We start from the raw sequence: 18,506 nt of genomic DNA on the forward strand, positions 1-18,506 counted from the left end.
AATTCCGTGTGTATTTTTCAGTTCCCAGCAGACAATGAACGACACTTTCAACGGAGAACAAATATGTAGTACTCCAGGGCTAGGTTCCGGCTGTTTTCATGCACACAGTAGACAACTCTTTAAATTTATACATTTCATATAAAAATATCAAAAAGTCTATGGATATCTTGTTTCACATATCTTTCTACTGGGAGTCTAATAGGAAAGTAATTCTATGGCTTTTGGTATGTCGATAAGGTATTAAATGCAATTCAATTTGTGGCTAAATACTGCAAACACACACGCGCACACGAACACATAATTGAAGCGATGCAAGGTAAATGTTTTGCGTTTACGAAACAAACAAAACCTCGTCAACGCTTCATATTCGTGTAGCTATGGCGGTGTGTGTGACTTAACAACAAGCATTACTTTAATGAGGAATAAACATTATACTGACTCTTACAACCAGCCACGGGCGATGTTTCAGACATGTTTCAGGTGTTTCACTGTGTTGTAATAACACCACAGTCTTTGTCTTTCACAGCGCATGCGACCTTTCCGAGTTTGCGCCAGTCATTGCCTTAGTTGGTTCCACTCTTCAGTGAAGGTTTTGCCGAGTTCCTGTAGAGTCGCCGGAAGGACATTGCCTCATGAGAGGGGGATCTGCAACTCGTTCCACAATGTTCGATTGGGTTGAGGTCTGGTGACCGGGCTGGCCACTCCATGCGGTCATTGGTCTCCTGCTCTAAGTAGGCATGAACGACCCTGGTACGATGGGGTAGGTCGAGCGTTATCATCCATGAGGATGAAGTTTGCGGTTCAGTATATAATCAAAACGTATTCCTCAGCAAACTGTGAGTAGTATAGCACTGACACAATGGCTGATTTCTTGCTCAGTTGACATACTGGCCTCATATGTGACATTATTTGATATGCCACTTACACCAAGTTCTTTGATCAAATATTTAATGTAGTAATTACATATAATGGTTATGAGGCTGGCATTATCGAGTTATATTTTGGCTGGACTAACGAGTCTATATATTGTCCAATCAAAATCGCGTAACGAAATTGATATCGGTTCGTTTACTGCCGTGCAGATTTCGGTCGATTGCAGGATTTGAAAAGCATGTGTACCGTCAACTCTGCGTCAACAGATATTTTCCAAATTCTTTCATGTTTCTAATCAAGGTCATCTTCCCGAGGCAAGGGAGTTAAATGACTATAAAAGTCCAGTTTCCACCCTTGCCGAACTAGGCTGGTATTATGGAGTTATTGTTTGGCTGGACTGATGAGTCTATGCATAGTCCAATAAAAATCGCGTAACGAAATCGAAATCCGGTTCGTAAATAATATCGATAACAACGTGCAGTCGACTGCAGGATTTGCAGAGGATGTGATAGTTTCCAAATCTTTTCACGTTTTCAATCAAGGTTCTCGTGTGATTTGATGCATTTCGGGAGGTAAGACCCGTTCCATTACAATATAGATCTTGATCATCGATCATATCGTCTAGACTGGGCGCCGTCATTTTGTTTAAAGCAAATGTAAGACCCGTTTTATTAAAAAATAGATCTTGATTATCGATAAGATCGTCCAGACTGGGCGACGCCATTTTATTTGAAGCAAATGCAAGTGACATGATAGGTGGAATCTGATTAGTCAGTAGGAGGGGCATAGAAGGGACATAACTCGTAATAGCCACTGGTTGCGCTACGATCGAGCCTGGAAATTCAAGCCTATTTCGGCAAGGGAGGAACTGGACTTTTATGGTCAGTTAACTCCCTTGCCTTGGGAAGATGAATCAAGGTGCACTTCGCGAAGTAAGACCCGGGTTTTTTTAGATCCTTTTTTAGATCTTGATTATTGATCCGATCGTGACTGCTGCCGCCATACTGTTTGAAGCAAATGCAAGTGAAAGAGAGGTGGATTCGTATTGGTCAATAAGAGGTACATAGATGGGACATAACTCGTGGCATTACGATTGAGCCCAGAAATTCCAGCCTAGTTTGGCAAGGGTGGTAACTGGACTTTTATAGTAAGTTAACTCTCTTGCCTCCGGAAGATGTCCTAATGCTGGCCAAAATGATCAGTGGGAATGAGATGAGCCTTGTGGACAAACTAGTTTAAGGCCACTTTGAACAGTATTTCAGTGCGGACAGGTCCAGTATAATAATCCATAACGCAAACTCTGCACATCAGTGTTATAGTGAGTGAGTTCGGTTTAACGCCGCTTTTAACAGTATTCCAGTTATATCACAGCGTGTATCAGTGTTATAAGCTGATCCCAGTGGTGCGACACCAAAAATAGGTTGTGTTGCAAGCCAGCATCGCTTAGGGTAACCAAATAAATCACTCATTCCAGGGTCAGCAACAGCTCAAAGTGCTTGGGCACTCTTCCAAAATACGCAACTACCTTGCCTTAATTAATAACTTAATAGAAGAGCCTCAATGACGTGCCGAAGAATTTATGACTACTTTGAAGATGTGGAGCAGACTGAGGATGCTGGGATGTTAGCTGCCTCTGCTCATTTCCCAGTTGAGCCAGTCAAGAATTTCTTGTGCGCTGTCAAACTCAGTCGCCATTTTGGTTTGAGAACGAAGCGACCTCAGCCAGCAGTTGGTGCGATTTCAAGCTGCTTAAAGTTGCCCAGTTGTTAGGGAATCGCTTGCAAGGGATTGGCATTTCGCAACACACCCTTGGCATTGAAGAAAAGGATTCACACACTGTTAGGGAATCCAGGTGAGGTGAAATGAAGCAAAGTTATTGTACTAATAGGTCGTGCATACAAATGTGGGCGGGTGGGTGTGTTTGTACCAGTCAGGACTTAACATGGATATCCCACTCAGGCACAGTATGCTGACCCTTCAAGCCATACAGTCCATGTTTTATCGCGAGTGCCAGGTTAACAAGAAGTACCATCTTTTAACATCATTTGGAGTTCTGGGGAACTTGACAGATGAACAACTCTCGGAACATTATGATTGTCTTTATTCAGTTCTAGTGTATCAAAATACGTACAAATATGGAGCAATAAACTCTGTAGCTCTGTAATGTTTTGGGTATAGGATACATAATGACATCAAACATGTCATAACCTTAAAAAAAAGCATTTTCAGCTATGTCTAAATGGGTGTCAAGACGATGTTGTACTACCAATATACTGGAATACTGATAATCATACATTAAAATATTCATAAAGTATCCAAGAAGTTGATCTTCACTTCAGAACTTAGTAAGCATACCCTTTCAACTGCTTTTGATCCCAGGTACGAATATATGACCCCAGCAACCAATGGATCAGGTAGTCAGACCCGGGTGACTTGGTTCACAGTATGTCATCGTATCCCTAATGCGTGGGTCGATGTTCATGGTGTTAATCACTGGATAATTTGGTCCAGACTCGATTATTTACAGACTGCTGTCACATAACTGGAATATGGCATTAAACAACAACAAAATACAATTTCTATGGATGACAAATGTTTCAACCTCAATCACACAATCATTCATTACACCAAACAGTTTACCACAGATAATTCACAATGACATAAACTGATATGATTCTTGGCTCAGATGTATTAAAATTAATGAACATGGATTCAAATAACATCCATCAGTCTTGACTTGCTTTATTCTCATAATACCAATTGATGCCAAATAACACTGGTAATGGAATATTATACTTCTCATTTTTTAGGAAATCTCTTCCTTCCTTAACGGGGATGTCTACAACTTCAATCATCTCCCCCTCCTGTGCCACGCCCCCTCCTTCCCCAACCTTCATTGCGTCTGTTACCTCCACAAAGTACATCGTCTGCATTGATCCTGTTGTCCCAACTCCATTCCTGAACAGAACAATTACAGACATGGACAAACAGAAAATAACATGTCTCGAATTATTAGTCTACTTGCAAAGTAATTCCATACATAAATATTTGTAGTCCAGGCAACCATACTTCGTGTAAACAAATAGCCAACAGGATTTCCAAACTAAAGCTAGAGCGATGGACACACAAACGAGTGAGTGATTGAGTGAGAGGTCTATTTCAGAATCACTTACTTACTTACTTTGGAGATTTAACGTGCGCTTTCCGACTGATGCGTATTTTGCACACCCGGCCAGGCCATTAAATGTGTTTCCGAAAGGGGCGAAAGTGGTGTGTGCAACCCAAGAGGGGGCTTTAGGGGTTGCTTATATAGAATTTGGGAATTTTGAGATTTGGAATAGATGCCGATGGGGTTGGAGAGGAGAACTAAGGGAGCTGGGTATGGTGGATGTTTTTTTGTTTATGTGATTTTGATTTGGTAGATTATAGTGTTTTTAGATGCGTTTTAATAGTTCCGTTTTGATTAAGAATACGCCTAAGGCCTTGGAGTTTTCTAGTTTATATTGTGGGTTTAGTATTGCTTCTAGAGTGAGAGCCTTGTTTAGATTGAGGGTGGTTTGTAATGCGGTTCGATGTGTTAGGTAGTGTGTGCAGTGGATGTGCATGTTCTGGGGTTTCTAGTTGTTTGCAGTGTGGGCAGTTACCTGTTGTGTGTTTGTTTTTTAAATTTTAGGTGGTTATTTAGGTTGGTGTGTCCTGTTTGGAGTTTAGTGATTACTCTGTCGATTGTTTTTGATGGATGGAGAATTTTTTGGGGTGGTTATTGGTTTCCTGAGTACTTTTTTGATTTGGCTATTTGAGTTTAGATATAGGTTATGCCATTTTTTGGTGATTCTTTGCTTGTTTACACTTTTAATTTCTGATTTTGAGATGGGTAAGTTTAAGCTTATTTCTGGGATTTTGAGGGAAAGTTTAGCTGCTTTATCGGCGTTTTCATTACCATATATTCCTATGTGGGCGGGGATCCATAAGAATGTTATTTGTTTGCCTGCCTTAGTTAGGTCGTTGGAGCTTTTAAGTATTTGATTTATTAATTTAGGTCGTTTTTTGGTATTTTTGTTTTGGAGGGCTTGCAGTCCACTTAGGGAGTCGGTAAGTATAAGGATTTTTTTTGGTGGTTTTTGGATTCTTGATTATGGAGGGCTGAGGCCATGCCCATTAGTTCTGCCGTGAATATTGATTGGTTGTTTGGGAGTCGGAAGGATTGTGTGGTTTTAGTTGGTTGTGTGGTATGGACTCCGAAACCTGTGTGTTTGGAGGTCGGATCTGAAGATCCGTCCGTGTAAATGTGACACCAATTTGGCCAATTTTCGTGTTTGTATGCTAGTGTGGTGGTTTTAGCTATGTTTGGGTCGGTTTGTTTATTTATTTGGCTAGCTAGTGTTGTGTCTATTTTGGGTATTTTAAGTTTAGGGGTGAAGATATTTGATTGTTTGCAGTTTTGTTTAAGATTAATAATTTGGTGTTCATTTAGGTAGTTTGTTATTCTTTTGGATATTGGGGTATGTAAGGGGTGTTTACGAGCTAGAGCTTGGTTTTTGGGGCTGATGTTTTGGTTTATTAAGTTTTGGATGAGAGGGTTTGATTGGGACGCGGCCCAGAAATTTAAGCTTAGCTGTTCCCTGCGTAGACTTAGTGGCATTTCTCCTGTTAAGGCCTGAAGTGAAGTGTAGGAGGTGCCATGTTGGGTGCGTGTAATTAGTTTGAGAGCCTGATATTGTATTGAGTCAAGTTTTTTAGATAGAGAGTTGTTTAGGGTGTTGTTTATGGCGGATCTAATTAGTGATATGTAGAGAGAGAGGAGGGTATCTTTGGAGGCTACCCAGTTAGAGCCAGTTAGGCATCTTAGCGTGTTTAGGTCTTTACTGCATTTAGTTGTTGGGTTTTGGATGTGAGCATCCCAGGAGAGATGAAATTTGATTGTTTGGTTGTTTAGCTGGAGGATTGGGGAGGCGGGTTTCATGTTTTTATGTTTTAATACTATTCCTGTTGTTTTTTCTGAGTTAAGGGAGAAGCCCCCTTTGTCAGCCCATTGTTGTATTTTATTTAGAGATTTTTGGAGTAAATTTTGGGCCATTTTAATGCTTTTAGTGAGGATCCAGAGGGCTCCATCATCCGCGAATTTTGATGTGCTTAGTTTAGGGGATAGGCCCTCGAATAGATCGTTTATCATTATACTGAAGAGGGTGGGGCTGAGGATACTGCCCTGGGGAGTGCCATTTTCTAGGGGACATTGGTCCGATAGTGTTTGGTCTATACCCACGGTTATTTTACGATTGTTTAGGAAGTCCTGGATGTAGTTTATTATCTGACCTTTGAGTCCTATTTTTTTAAGTTTTTGTATTAGCCCGTCGTGCCATACCATGTCGAAAGCTTTAGAGAAATCTAAGAAGATGCCTGTGGTTTATTGTTTATTTAGTTGTCCTGTCTTAATATCTTGCTCTTGTCAGGCGAGGTTATCTAGGGTTGAGCCGCCAGGAGTGAACCCGCTTTGATCTTGGTTTATGATGTTATTTTGGGTTAGGTAATGTTGTAATCTATTTTTAGCCATTGATTCCATTACTTTGCATAAGTTTGAAGTTAGGGATATTGGTCTATATGAGTTAGCTTGATTAGCTGGTTTATTAGGTTTAGGGATTGGTATGACTAGGGCCTGTTTCCAGGGAGTAGGAACCTGTCCGTTTAGGTAGATGAGATTGTGTAGTTTGAGTAGTGCCCAGAGTAGTTTTGGGGGGAGTTTTTTAAATTATTTGGTAAGAAGTTAGGTCTAATTCTGGGGCTGTGCCCTTTTTCCTGTTTTAGATTACGTAGAGGAGCTCCTCTATTGTGTAGGGTTGGTTTATTTCTAGATTGTTATTGTTTGGTTCTTTTGTGGGTTTGTTTTTCTGTTTTAAGTTTATCTTGGAATTTTTGGCTGAAATTGGTGTTACTGCTAACGGCCAAAAAGTGGTTGGCGAGATTATTTGCTTTTAGGGCGGGGTAGGTTGAGTTGTTAATGTTCGGGTTTTTATTATGTCGTTTTAAGCCTCTAATGGCCTCTAATGCGCCAGACCGTTCTGGCATCTGTACGGTTATTTATACCTTCGCAGAATTTTTTCCAGTCTCTACTTTTGGCTATTTGGACTAGTTTTTGAACCTGGTGGTTTAGTTTGTGGGCTATGTCTAGATGTTTGTAGTCGCGTTTTGCTTTATTGAAGGCTGATTTACGTTTTTCGTCTAGTCATTTCAGAATTATCACTGTAGTCTGTAAATAGTCAAGCTAGGGTCCTCTAGGGTACTTCCTCTAAAACAATACATGTGGGCTGGCTCGTGTCGGCCTTTGACAGTCGCAAAAAACAAAGACACCGTGTTGCGTGAGTGGTGTCTGTCTGGACTTGCAGGTGTGATCAGTGATGACATAAGTGAGTAGAACTCTTGTCTTAACCCCAGCAGTGACAATTCACAGGATGTAATTAGTGTTTGAATGACATTGTTCATAGACTTGTTACAAGTGCTGCTCAATAAACAGTGATATGGAATACACAGTTGTTTGTTTTCAGCGTATGTCTAAGTTGGTATTTCTGCTAACCAAAATGTCTTATTGTTGATAAATGCGATGTTTAATAATGCGAGCAAAGACCCCTCGCATTTGCATTTAATTCACGATCGCCTTAATTTCAAGATTTACAGTATTCAAGTGACATGTTAAAGATTCAAGATAATGGGAGGGATATACTTTTTGCAGAAACTTTTGATAATTTTGTAATTAATATTTATTTAATCTCACCATTTGCATTGTATTCATATCATTATCATACATCGTATCACATCATTAGTGAGGTGAGGTGAGGGGAAATGGGGTTTAACGTCGTGACCAAGATTATTGCACTTATATAGCGATGTGCATCTACGTGTGTGTGTTTGTGTGGCAGCTTGTACTGATCTGGACTGATGTCGATTTATAGTGCTAGCTGACTGAGATACCATGTCGCAGTTCAACATGAATATCCCACTCAGACACAGTATACTGACTCTGAGCCGACAAGTCCAATCTTTCAACGTCTTTTGGTATGACGCGACCTACAAACGGTAGGCAGAATGAGATGTAGGCAGAATGAGAGGTAACCTTGTAGCCACATTCACACTTTCACGCACCTGTAGGAAGCCACCTTCTCTATGCTGTCAAGGGCCACCTTGTAGCCACATTCACGCTTTCACGCACCTGTAGGAAGCCTCCTTCTCTATGCTGTCAAGGGCCACCTTGTAGCCACATTCACACTTTCACTCACCTGTAGGAAGCCTCCTTCTCTATGCTGTCAAGGGCCACCTTGTAGCCACATTCACACTTTCACTCACCTGTAGGAAGCCACCTTCTCTATGCTGTCAAGGGCCACCTTGTAGCCACATTCAAACTTTCACTCACCTGTAGGAAGCCACCTTCTCTATGCTGTCAAGGGCCACCTGGTAGCCACATTCACCCTTTCACTCACCTGTAGGAAGCCACCTTCTCTATGCTGTCAAGGGCCACATTCACGCTTTCACTCACCTGTAGGAAGCCACCTTCTCTATGCTGTCAAGGGCCACCTTGTAGCCACATTCACACTTTCACTCACCTGTAGGAAGCCACCTTCTCTATGCTGTCAAGGGCCACCTTGTAGCCACATTCACACTTTCACTCACCTGTTGGAAGCCACCTTCTCTATGCTGTCAAGGGCCACCTTGTAGCCACATTCACACTTTCACGCACCTGTAGGAAGCCACCTTCTCTATGCTGTCAAGGGCCACCTTGTAGCCACATTCACTCACCTGTAGGAAGCCACCTTCTCTATGCTGTCAAGGGCCACCTTGTAGCCACATTCACACTTTCACTCACCTGTAGGAAGCCTCCTTCTCTATGCTGTCAAGGGCAACCTTGTAGCCACATTCACACTTTCACTCACCTGTAGGAAGCCTCCTTCTCTATGCTGTCAAGGGCCACCTTGTAGCCACATTCACACTTTCACTCACCTGTAGGAAGCCTCCTTCTCTATGCTGTCAAGGGCCACCTTGTAGCCACATTCAAACTTTCACTCACCTGTAGGAAGCCACCTTCTCTATGCTGTCAAGGGCCACCTTGTAGCCACATTCACTCACCTGTAGGTAGCCACCTTCTCTATGCTGTCAAGGGCCACCTTGTAGCCACATTCACACTTTCACTCACCTGTAGGAAGCCACCTTCTCTATGCTGTCAAGGGCCACCTTGTAGCCACATTCACACTTTCACTCACCTGTAGGAAGCCACCTTCTCTATGCTGTCAAGGGCCACCTTGTAGCCACATTCACGCTTTCACTCACCTGTAGGAAGCCACCTTCTCTATGCTGTCAAGGGCCACCTTGTAGCCACATTCACACTTTCACTCACCTGTAGGAAGCCACCTTCTCTATGCTGTCAAGGGCCACCTTGTAGCCACATTCACACTTTCACTCACCTGTAGGAAGCCACCTTCTCTATGCTGTCAAGGGCCACCTTGTAGCCACATTCACACTTTCACTCACCTGTAGGAAGCCTCCTTCTCTATGCTGTCAAGGGCCACCTTGTAGCCACATTCAAACTTTCACTCACCTGTAGGAAGCCACCTTCTCTATGCTGTCAAGGGCCACCTTGTAGCCACATTCACACTTTCACTCACCTGTAGGAAGCCACCTTCTCTATGCTGTCAAGGGCCACCTTGTAGCCACATTCACTCACCTGTAGGTAGCCACCTTCTCTATGCTGTCAAGGGCCACCTTGTAGCCACATTCACACTTTCACTCACCTGTAGGAAGCCACCTTCTCTATGCTGTCAAGGGCCACCTTGTAGCCACATTCACACTTTCACTCACCTGTAGGAAGCCACCTTCTCTATGCTGTCAAGGGCCACCTTGTAGCCACATTCCTCAAGGAGTTCCATCTGGGCTATCTCTTGTGTGCTGTGGTTCTTGTCAATTATGCCGGCACAAAGTTCATAAGTGACACCAAGAGATCCTGGATATTTGGAAGTGTCAATGACTGTTTGACCATCTTTTTCCTCCATCTCAGCACAGGTGAGGTATATGGCTGAAAATGATAAGCTTCTGAATATAACCACCATTCACAGGTGGCAATGAATTATACATTTTCATTAAAATGAAATGAACATCACCAATAACTATAAATGAAATGAAATTGTACTTTAACTTTAACTGCATTATTGCAATTCTTGTCTTACAAATGTTTGCTGTCTATTTGAAACCAAGACTTGATTTGATCAGTGAGTGGTCACTGGTGAGTTGGGATCAATGTCAGCTTAATGTGGGAGCAAAGCCCAAAGTGGTGCAGGTCTCAGACGTTTACCACTTTAGCAAAACCCATGTGTATGGTGGTGACAAACCTAGAAACATAATCGGGGCTAACCAGGACATTGTAACCATCTGGTCCCCAAATAGTCATCTCCAACAGCAAAAGGGATACTGCTACCAACTCAGACTCTATTCTGCACCGGAGTGAGTGAGTTAGGTTTTAACAACGTTTTGAACAGCATTCCAGATATATCACGGAGTGTCTGCTTAATGTGGGAGGAAAGCCCGATGTGATGCAGTTCACAGTTATTTACCACTTTGGTGAAACCCACAAGAACGGGTATTGTGCCCGCAAACCTAGAAACATAATCGTGTTGAACCGGGATTCGAATCCACAATCATAGATTTCTGGCATGACCAAGGGACGTAACTCTGCAAAGCAAATGGCTGCGCCTAAGGTGACTGAGCCACCCCTACCCCTGATCATACTCAGACTGCTGTGATATTATTCATTAACTGGAATATTGCTGACTGGGCCACCCCTACCCCTGATCATACTCAGACTGCTGTGATATTATTCATTAACTGGAATATTGCTGACTGAGCCACCCCTACCCCTGATCATACTCAGACTGCTGTGATATTATTCATTAACTGGAATATTGCTGACTGAGCCACCCCTACCCCTGATCATACTCAGACTGCTGTGATATTATTCATTAACTGGAATATTGCTGACTGAGCCACCCCTACCCCTGATCATACTCAGACTGCTGTGATATTATTCATTAACTGGAATATTGCTGACTGGGCCACCCCTACCCCTGATCATACTCAGACTGCTGTGATATTATTCATTAACTGGAATATTGCTGACTGGGCCACCCCTACCCCTGATCATACTCAGACTGCTGTGATATTATTCATTAACTGGAATATTGCTGACTGAGCCACCCCTACCCCTGATCATACTCAGACTGCTGTGATATTATTCATTAACTGGAATATTGCTGACTGAGCCACCCCTACCCCTGATCATACTCAGACTGCTGTGATATTATTCATTAACTGGAATATTGCTGACTGAGCCACCCCTACCCCTGATCATACTCAGACTGCTGTGATATTATTCATTAACTGGAATATTGCTGACTGTGCATGAAACAACATTCACTTACCTGGACGAAACTGCTTCACTAAAACAAAGACCTTTCTTGTTTTGTTGTAAACCAGAATCACCACACTGAAACAAAAACATGCATGCATCACAGAACCTTTGCTTGAAGCATCATGAACTCTTCTTGGTAAATCAGAGAACATTATGGATAATCCTTAAGCCAAATTTCTTTCCACAATTTCTGATTTTCAGAAAGAAATGATTTCATGCTAATCATTGCAGCCCCCCAGCCCCATTTTGACGGACATAGGGGTCTCTCTTCACCACATAAATATTTACACAGTATACAACTTGCTAAAATGTATTATGAGTTGCCTTATCAGAATAGTAATAAATGGTTCACAATATTATTTCATTTGATTATACAATGCTTCCAATTACCGGATACAAATATCGATTCCCTGGCCACAAATAGCTGAAGGATGCGGTAATAATCACTCATTCATTCATTATTCACCAACACAACACAACACATCATTCTATCAATAAAAATATTGCTCCGTGCAGTGCGACCCATTCATATTAGTAATTTTGGTCTTACGCCAATTTGAACAGTATTTCAGTTATATCATGGCATATCAGCTTGATGTGAAAGCAATACCTGATGTGATGCAGGTCACAAGAATTTGACCACTTAATTGAAACCAATGAGCATGGGTATGGTGCAGACAAACCTATAAACATGATCAGGGTGAATCTTGGATTCAAACCCACCTTAAAAGATTTCTGGTATGAATAAGGCATAAGGGACACAACTCTGCTCTGCAAAATTGTGGTAGTTCAGACAACTGGGTCACCTTGCACTCCTAGTTATATGAATCTTGATGAGCAGGTAGGGTGTTGTATGTTTTCTTGCATTACAGAAAGAGAGTTTGGAGTTTTGAAAATGAACAATTGGCCTAAATACTGACTGTCAGAGATGGTTAAGTCAAATACAAATGTTACTTGGGACACATACAGGAGCATCTCAAAATTGGCAATGAATTCATTCTGGCACGACAGGTAAGCCGGTCATGTTTCAGTAAATGGTCATTGATAAATTGGACCATCATACTGGTAAGTTGTATATAGTCGTCAGAGGCTGAAAAAGGGGAGTGCACATACCGTATTTGACGTAATAAGCGCCCCGCTCTAATAAGCGCCCACGGTGATATTTGATAATATATATTATAATATATATAAGTGAACAATCCCAATTAGCACCCCTTCCGATTGATCAATGTACACAAGACTTTTATATTTGTGTATAATACGCATGCGTGTGTTATATGCACCCTTAATTATGGTCAATAAAATTCTGGAAAAATATATCTGTCGTATTTATATATGTCGAAATTCATCTTTCAACTCTGTTTTTTCCATCAAAATAATATTCTAATAAGCGCCCCGTTTCTAATTTTGAGAGCGCCCTGGGCGCTTATTACGTCGAATACGGTAATACCCAAATCACAACGTGACTTGACCAAGTGTGCAGTGAACATGTAAGGTGTCTGGAAAAAGGGGGTTGCACATTGCGCACTCCTACCTGTGCTGGTATACTGACAGTAGGCTATCAAACCCATTTCAAATCAGAGCAAAAATGTGCAAAATATACATTAATCAAGTCAAAATATCCTTCACACCTTAAGCATATGTATGCATGGTAGTTGTTGATGAACACATTGGCCAAGAAATAGTTGCAGGTGAGGAAACGTGTATGTGTAGTGTATAAATGAGAAGATCTTATCCATACTATGTCTGAGGATGTACGATACTGTCAGCAAAATTTCAGCCACATCAAGACATCCTGTAAATAATCAAGTTTCAGGACAGGCAAAGACGTGGCCAGCCGATACAGAAAGGAATATGGGTACAATGACAGCAAGTCACACACTGGAACCATCTGGGTCCCCGTTCCACAAAGCGATCTTAGCGCTAGACTGCCGTAAGTCTATATGTTAAAGTATGGGAGTTACGATCCACTTAGCGCTAAGATCTCTTTGTGGAACGGGGCCCTGGTCCCCAAATAGTCAGCTCTTACAACAAAAGGGATACTACTACCAACTGAGGCTCTATTCTGCCCTGGAGAGAGTGAGTGAGTTAGGTTTTGATCACCACTTTGAACAATATTCCAATTATATCATGGACTGTCAGCTTAATGTGGGAGGAAAGCCCGAAGCGATGCAGGTCACAGATATTTACCACTTTGGTGAAACCCAAGAGCAGGGGTATGGTGCTGACAAACCTAGAAACATAATCGTGTTGAACCGGGATTCCAACCCACAATCCTAGGTTTCTAGCATGCCCAAAGGACGCAACTCTAAACAGCCCATTGCGACGCCTTAGACAACTGGGCCAACCGTGCCCCCTTCTGCCCCAAAAATCCCACAGGGGCCATAAAGGGACTGACAGTGACAAGTGAACACATACCTATCATGAACCTTCATGGCGTCCCACGCTTTTTGTATTCCATTCTACAAATACAACACATGAGACTATATGAAACCATTACAGGTAGTCTTTCCTATCCTGTTCTCCCATCATTATCTCACCAAACTCATTTGATAACTCAATACTTTGATCTACCATCCTGAAAGCCAAGTCACATAGTCCAGAGATTAAAATCTGTCCTGAGTTTCATCTTTCCGTTTGCAATAATGGGACAATAATGGAAGGCATATTGCAAGTAATTTGCACCTAGTTTTAATCAAAAGTTTCATTTTTCACATCTTTACAACTTACTCATCGTGTTCTTTAATAATGTCCCGAGAATGAATCTCATGGTTCTGAAGTGTACAAGGAAGACATTTTAAGGCTTAATCAAATTATATTTTAAAAAGTGTGGACTAATTTGCAATGAACTTCGACAATAGTCTTTTTTTTAGTAGGTTTGTGAAATAAGGTTATACTTGACATGATAATAAATTTTCAGTTACTAAAATACCCCAAACAGCTTGTAGTGACTACCGGGGATCACGATATATGATACATATGATTGTGTATATTATAGAGAACTAGGCAAAAAAATACGTGAAGCACCATGTTGGTGCTTTACCAACACTTTGCCAAGGTAAGGTTAAAAACTTTTCAGTTCAACAGATTGTCCACCTGTTTATAGTTGATCTTCATTGGTTTTATGTAAAGAGATTCTGTACAAGGGGAGACATGTACATCCTCAATCTCATCCATCTTGTAGCAGTCAACGCGACAACTCTGCCAAAGTTTTATAGGCTAGGTGAATTTTGACGAATGTTCAAATTCCATCTACAGTGTTCATCGGTTAGAAAACGTGTTGCGAAGTCGAGACTCTTTTGTTTGAATGGACCGCTTTCCTACACTTAAGCTGTTACGATGTTTTTACACCAACGTACTTTTTATATTTTGTGTTTTAATGGCCTATGAATAATAAACATAATGTTTCAATAATTGATTTGCGTAGCAAACGTAAAAAAAGATTGACAAAAACATCTGTAAATTATGAAGAGAATAGCATAACAAACAGATGGGGAATAGAATTAAACTGAATCACGTGAAAAACTTTCTCTCTAATCATTCGGCTCATTAGATGCATAAAATTAATTTATAATTAAATAAGCCTCTCCAATCTACATCTCAACTGCTACTGGGATCAAGTTAAAGTGAGTGAGTGAGTGAGTTGGGTTTAACGCCGCATTTAACAATATTACAGTTATATCGCGGCGTGTCAGCTTAATGTGGGAGGAAAGCCCGAAGTGATGCAGGTCTCAGACGTTTACCTCTTCGGTGAAACCCACGAGCACGGGTATGGTGCTGACAAACCTAGAAACATAATCGGGGCGAACCGGGATTCGAACCCACAATCATAGGTTTCTGGCGTGCCCAAGGGACGCAACTCTGCACAGCGAATCGCGGCGCCTTAGACGACTGGGCCACCCGTGTCCCCTCAAGTTAAAGAGACCATAAGTAATTGTAAACTGAAACAGTGTTTTCTTATAAGCTTCGATCAACTGATACACCCATATGTTCTTTTTATTCGCCGCTATGCATTTACATTATATCATTTATGTCTTGTTTAGATCCAAATCTAAGTTTATAATTTATATAGCGTAATTCATCGCCTACTGCATGGGGTTACATTTGGGGTACGAGTGAGTGAGTGAGTATGCTTTATCGCCGATTTAGTAATATTCCAGCAATATCACGGCGGGGGACACCAGAAATGGGCTTCACACATTGTACCCATGTGGGGAATCGAACCCGTGGGTTTTCGGCGTTTCGAGCGAATGCTTTAACCACTAGGCTACCCAACCGCCCCTTTGGGTGTACGACATGTTTTTAATAATGATCTATTGCGTCAGAGGCCATACACCCATAGGACATAATATTACATTAAATGTTTCGTTATGCAAAACATAAAATACAAATCACACACATATGTGTAGAATAACTTAAAAACATAAAATACACCTAAGTTTTATGGTGGCTTAAAATCAAACGAACAACAAATGATTATTCCATCGTCATGTATTTGATACGGGTAACAGTTGTGGTTTGGACTTTAAACTGGCAGTGTTTCGACGACTGTTTTCAACCTAGTAACGTTTTGGTAACGTTTGTAGTTGTTTGGTCAAATCCAATTTTCAAATGTATACATTCCTTGCCCCGGTGTTTACGTTATATTATATAGCATGACCAGGTCTGCGGTGGATCAGTAGTGTTGATCGTTGTGTTAGACAACACCCACGCACATGGTCTGCCTACAGAAACAGCTATGTCAAACCAGGGAGACTGAAGACATTATCAGTTTACACATCAAAGTGAAGGATAATAAAAAACAATTCCCTGCGCACCGCCATTACTTATATAAATATAGATATTCTGTCTTGAGTTAGTGTGACTGGAAATATTGTTGTTTTATTTAGGTGCTTATGTTTTGTCGAGTTCATTATTATGGACAGTTTACATTAATTAATACATATGAAGATTAATAATATTTGCGAGGACACGGAATCTCAAGGCGAATATATGCATTGACGTGGCGCTTGAAGCCGCCCCAAGCCTGCTTCCCTGTTAAGCGCCAGCGCAGCATACCCAGGGAACCACGCTGAAGCCATCCGACCTTCAAAACACATGCAACGTTCTTTAAAGGAAATAATTACTCACCAAAACTAGGAAGACAGCGCATCCTGTACACAAGGCAGGACTGTATGGGTAATGTTTTTATGGACAATAGGGGGAAGAAATCTTGGAGAGGAGGTGTGAGTGAGTATGTTTTTTTTATGCCGCTTTAAGCAATGATTCAGCACTATCACGACTGGGCCCACTTGCGCAAAACAATCTTAGAGCTACAATTATTGTAAATCCTTACGATCGCGATCTTAGGCTGGGGGTACAATCGCCATCCACTTGTACAAACCGATTGCAGGCTGAGATCGATATCAGCTACAATCGAAACTTGCAATTGGTCCGGATTAATCTTAAATAGCTATAAACTTTACAAGAAGAGAAATACACGTACATGTCTCGATGCAAGTCAAACTATGATTAAAACAAGTGTTTCGATTAAAACAACATGCACAATTTGTGAATCAATATTCCAAAGCTTTTATCAAACAGGTTGAAATGTATGCATACCTTCCCTATATCACGCGTGTCATGTTTATATATAGTTTATAACTGTTAAAGTAGATTGTTTTCAACTAACTCCAGGCTGATATATAGGTGATGTGTTTATCTAAGTTCTACATATATAAACATGTTTGTATAAATCTTGTAACGAATGCACAGAATGAAGTTAGAATATGTATGCCTAGTGGAAATGTGTATAATTATTATATTTAGTGTTGTGTGAGGACAAAGATGTGTGTTGAGATTAAGTGCGTACTTGTGAGAGAAATGGGTCAAAACGACATTAAACATTATATTTTGGTTTAGGTATGTACGCTGTGTGTTTGTGTAAATTTAATACACGGTGAATGAGAAATTAATTCATCTCTTTCTGTAGCTAATGAATTATATATGATGCCGATCGTTTTCCACCAGATCCGGTGCCGTTTTCGCCAATCATTTTGGTGCCGTTTCAACCTGATCCCAGTGGAGAAAATATACTTTCAGACAGAGAAAACAACGTATTTCTCTGACAACAAGAAAACCTTAAAGAACATCTTTCTTCCTCTGTAACTCTGTCGTTGTCTTACTGGTTTGTCCCAACCGGAACATGTGTTCTTCGTGGAACGGTGTCCAGGAACGTAACACAATCGCGCAAACATGATATTGTTATTATGAAAGCATTATCTGCCCTTGGTAATATAGGAAAGAAGACTTGGAAAACTAATGAAATTAGAGCAAACTGTATAGTTCTCAAACTGAGCTGGCTGACATCAATGCGATATCCAGGCATTCGATTATTGTCTGACAGATTGATATAGACTGGACAAAGACTGCTTGTAATATAATTTACTGGAAACTAGGTTTACAAATGATACTTTAAATCTAGGATTTAACGAGTGTAGTCATGACATTTGCCATTAATTATTAAAGATGAACGTAGTACACATTGAAATGTACGTAAACTCGCTACATATTTCGTTAATATGAAGGTTTAATATGTTATTTTCAATTATTAATACTATACAGTACAAGAATTAAATGGAATGAATCCTAAATGAGGCAAGAGATGGCTAATACCCGACTATAGACAATGAAAGATCCATCTAAAACTTCAGTTACCGGTCCAGTAACATTGTACCATTCATATAAAGAAAACACAGTATCTAACGTGGTCAGCACACGAGTAATTACGCATAATATTTCAATCGACTTAATTTCCCGCACATTTGTACACAATATAGTTTGGTGAATATATTTGTTGTCAGTGTGTAACAAGCTGAACACGGGACGTTTTTTAGATGAGCATATGTATTGGTTGAATCATATGCGTTGTCGTGTTATATATTTTATTTTATGATTTTTTACTTTCGTCGGGAATTTTTTCTGTATAAATATATTATTTCAGCGTTATCAATTAAAATGTTAAAAACAAGAGTATTAGAAACGTTACACTGCATCGTTATTATTCCTTATTTTCCACAAGTTTGTAGTGTAGTACATTATAGCGTTGAAAACTATATGGCTGCTTGTTAACGGATACGAGAAACCTGTTACTGATACTCACTTGTCGCTCTTATTTCGGAGTACCTATTTTTAATGCACCCAACTTAGC

At 40.7% G+C, this 18,506-nt stretch overlaps 1 protein-coding gene across 2 annotated transcripts; it reads right to left on the bottom strand.

Moving 5' to 3' along the window:
* Positions 1–2,958: 2,958 nt before the first annotated feature.
* LOC124148495 (uridine diphosphate glucose pyrophosphatase NUDT14-like) lies at positions 2,959–14,547 on the bottom strand. Of its 2 annotated transcripts, none has more exons than XM_046519605.2 (5): positions 14,414–14,547; positions 13,736–13,779; positions 11,328–11,392; positions 9,715–9,928; positions 2,959–3,831 (listed from the first exon to the last, which is right to left on the bottom strand). In XM_046519605.2, the coding sequence occupies exons 1-5, from the start codon at positions 14,492–14,494 to the stop codon at positions 3,600–3,602; spliced, it is 636 nt and encodes a 211-aa protein (XP_046375561.1). In that variant the 5' UTR covers positions 14,495–14,547; the 3' UTR covers positions 2,959–3,599. The 2 variants fall into 2 exon arrangements, with proteins under 2 accessions (XP_046375561.1, XP_046375562.1); XM_046519606.2 differs by lacking the exon at positions 13,736–13,779 and adding an exon at positions 14,048–14,091 and having other exon boundaries at positions 14,414–14,540.
* Between the last annotated feature and the right edge of the window lie 3,959 nt (positions 14,548–18,506).

This window comes from Haliotis rufescens, unplaced genomic scaffold (assembly GCF_023055435.1).
Source record: "Haliotis rufescens isolate VD_foot unplaced genomic scaffold, xgHalRufe1.0.p SCAF_3, whole genome shotgun sequence".
Lineage (NCBI taxonomy): Eukaryota > Metazoa > Mollusca > Gastropoda > Lepetellida > Haliotidae > Haliotis > Haliotis rufescens.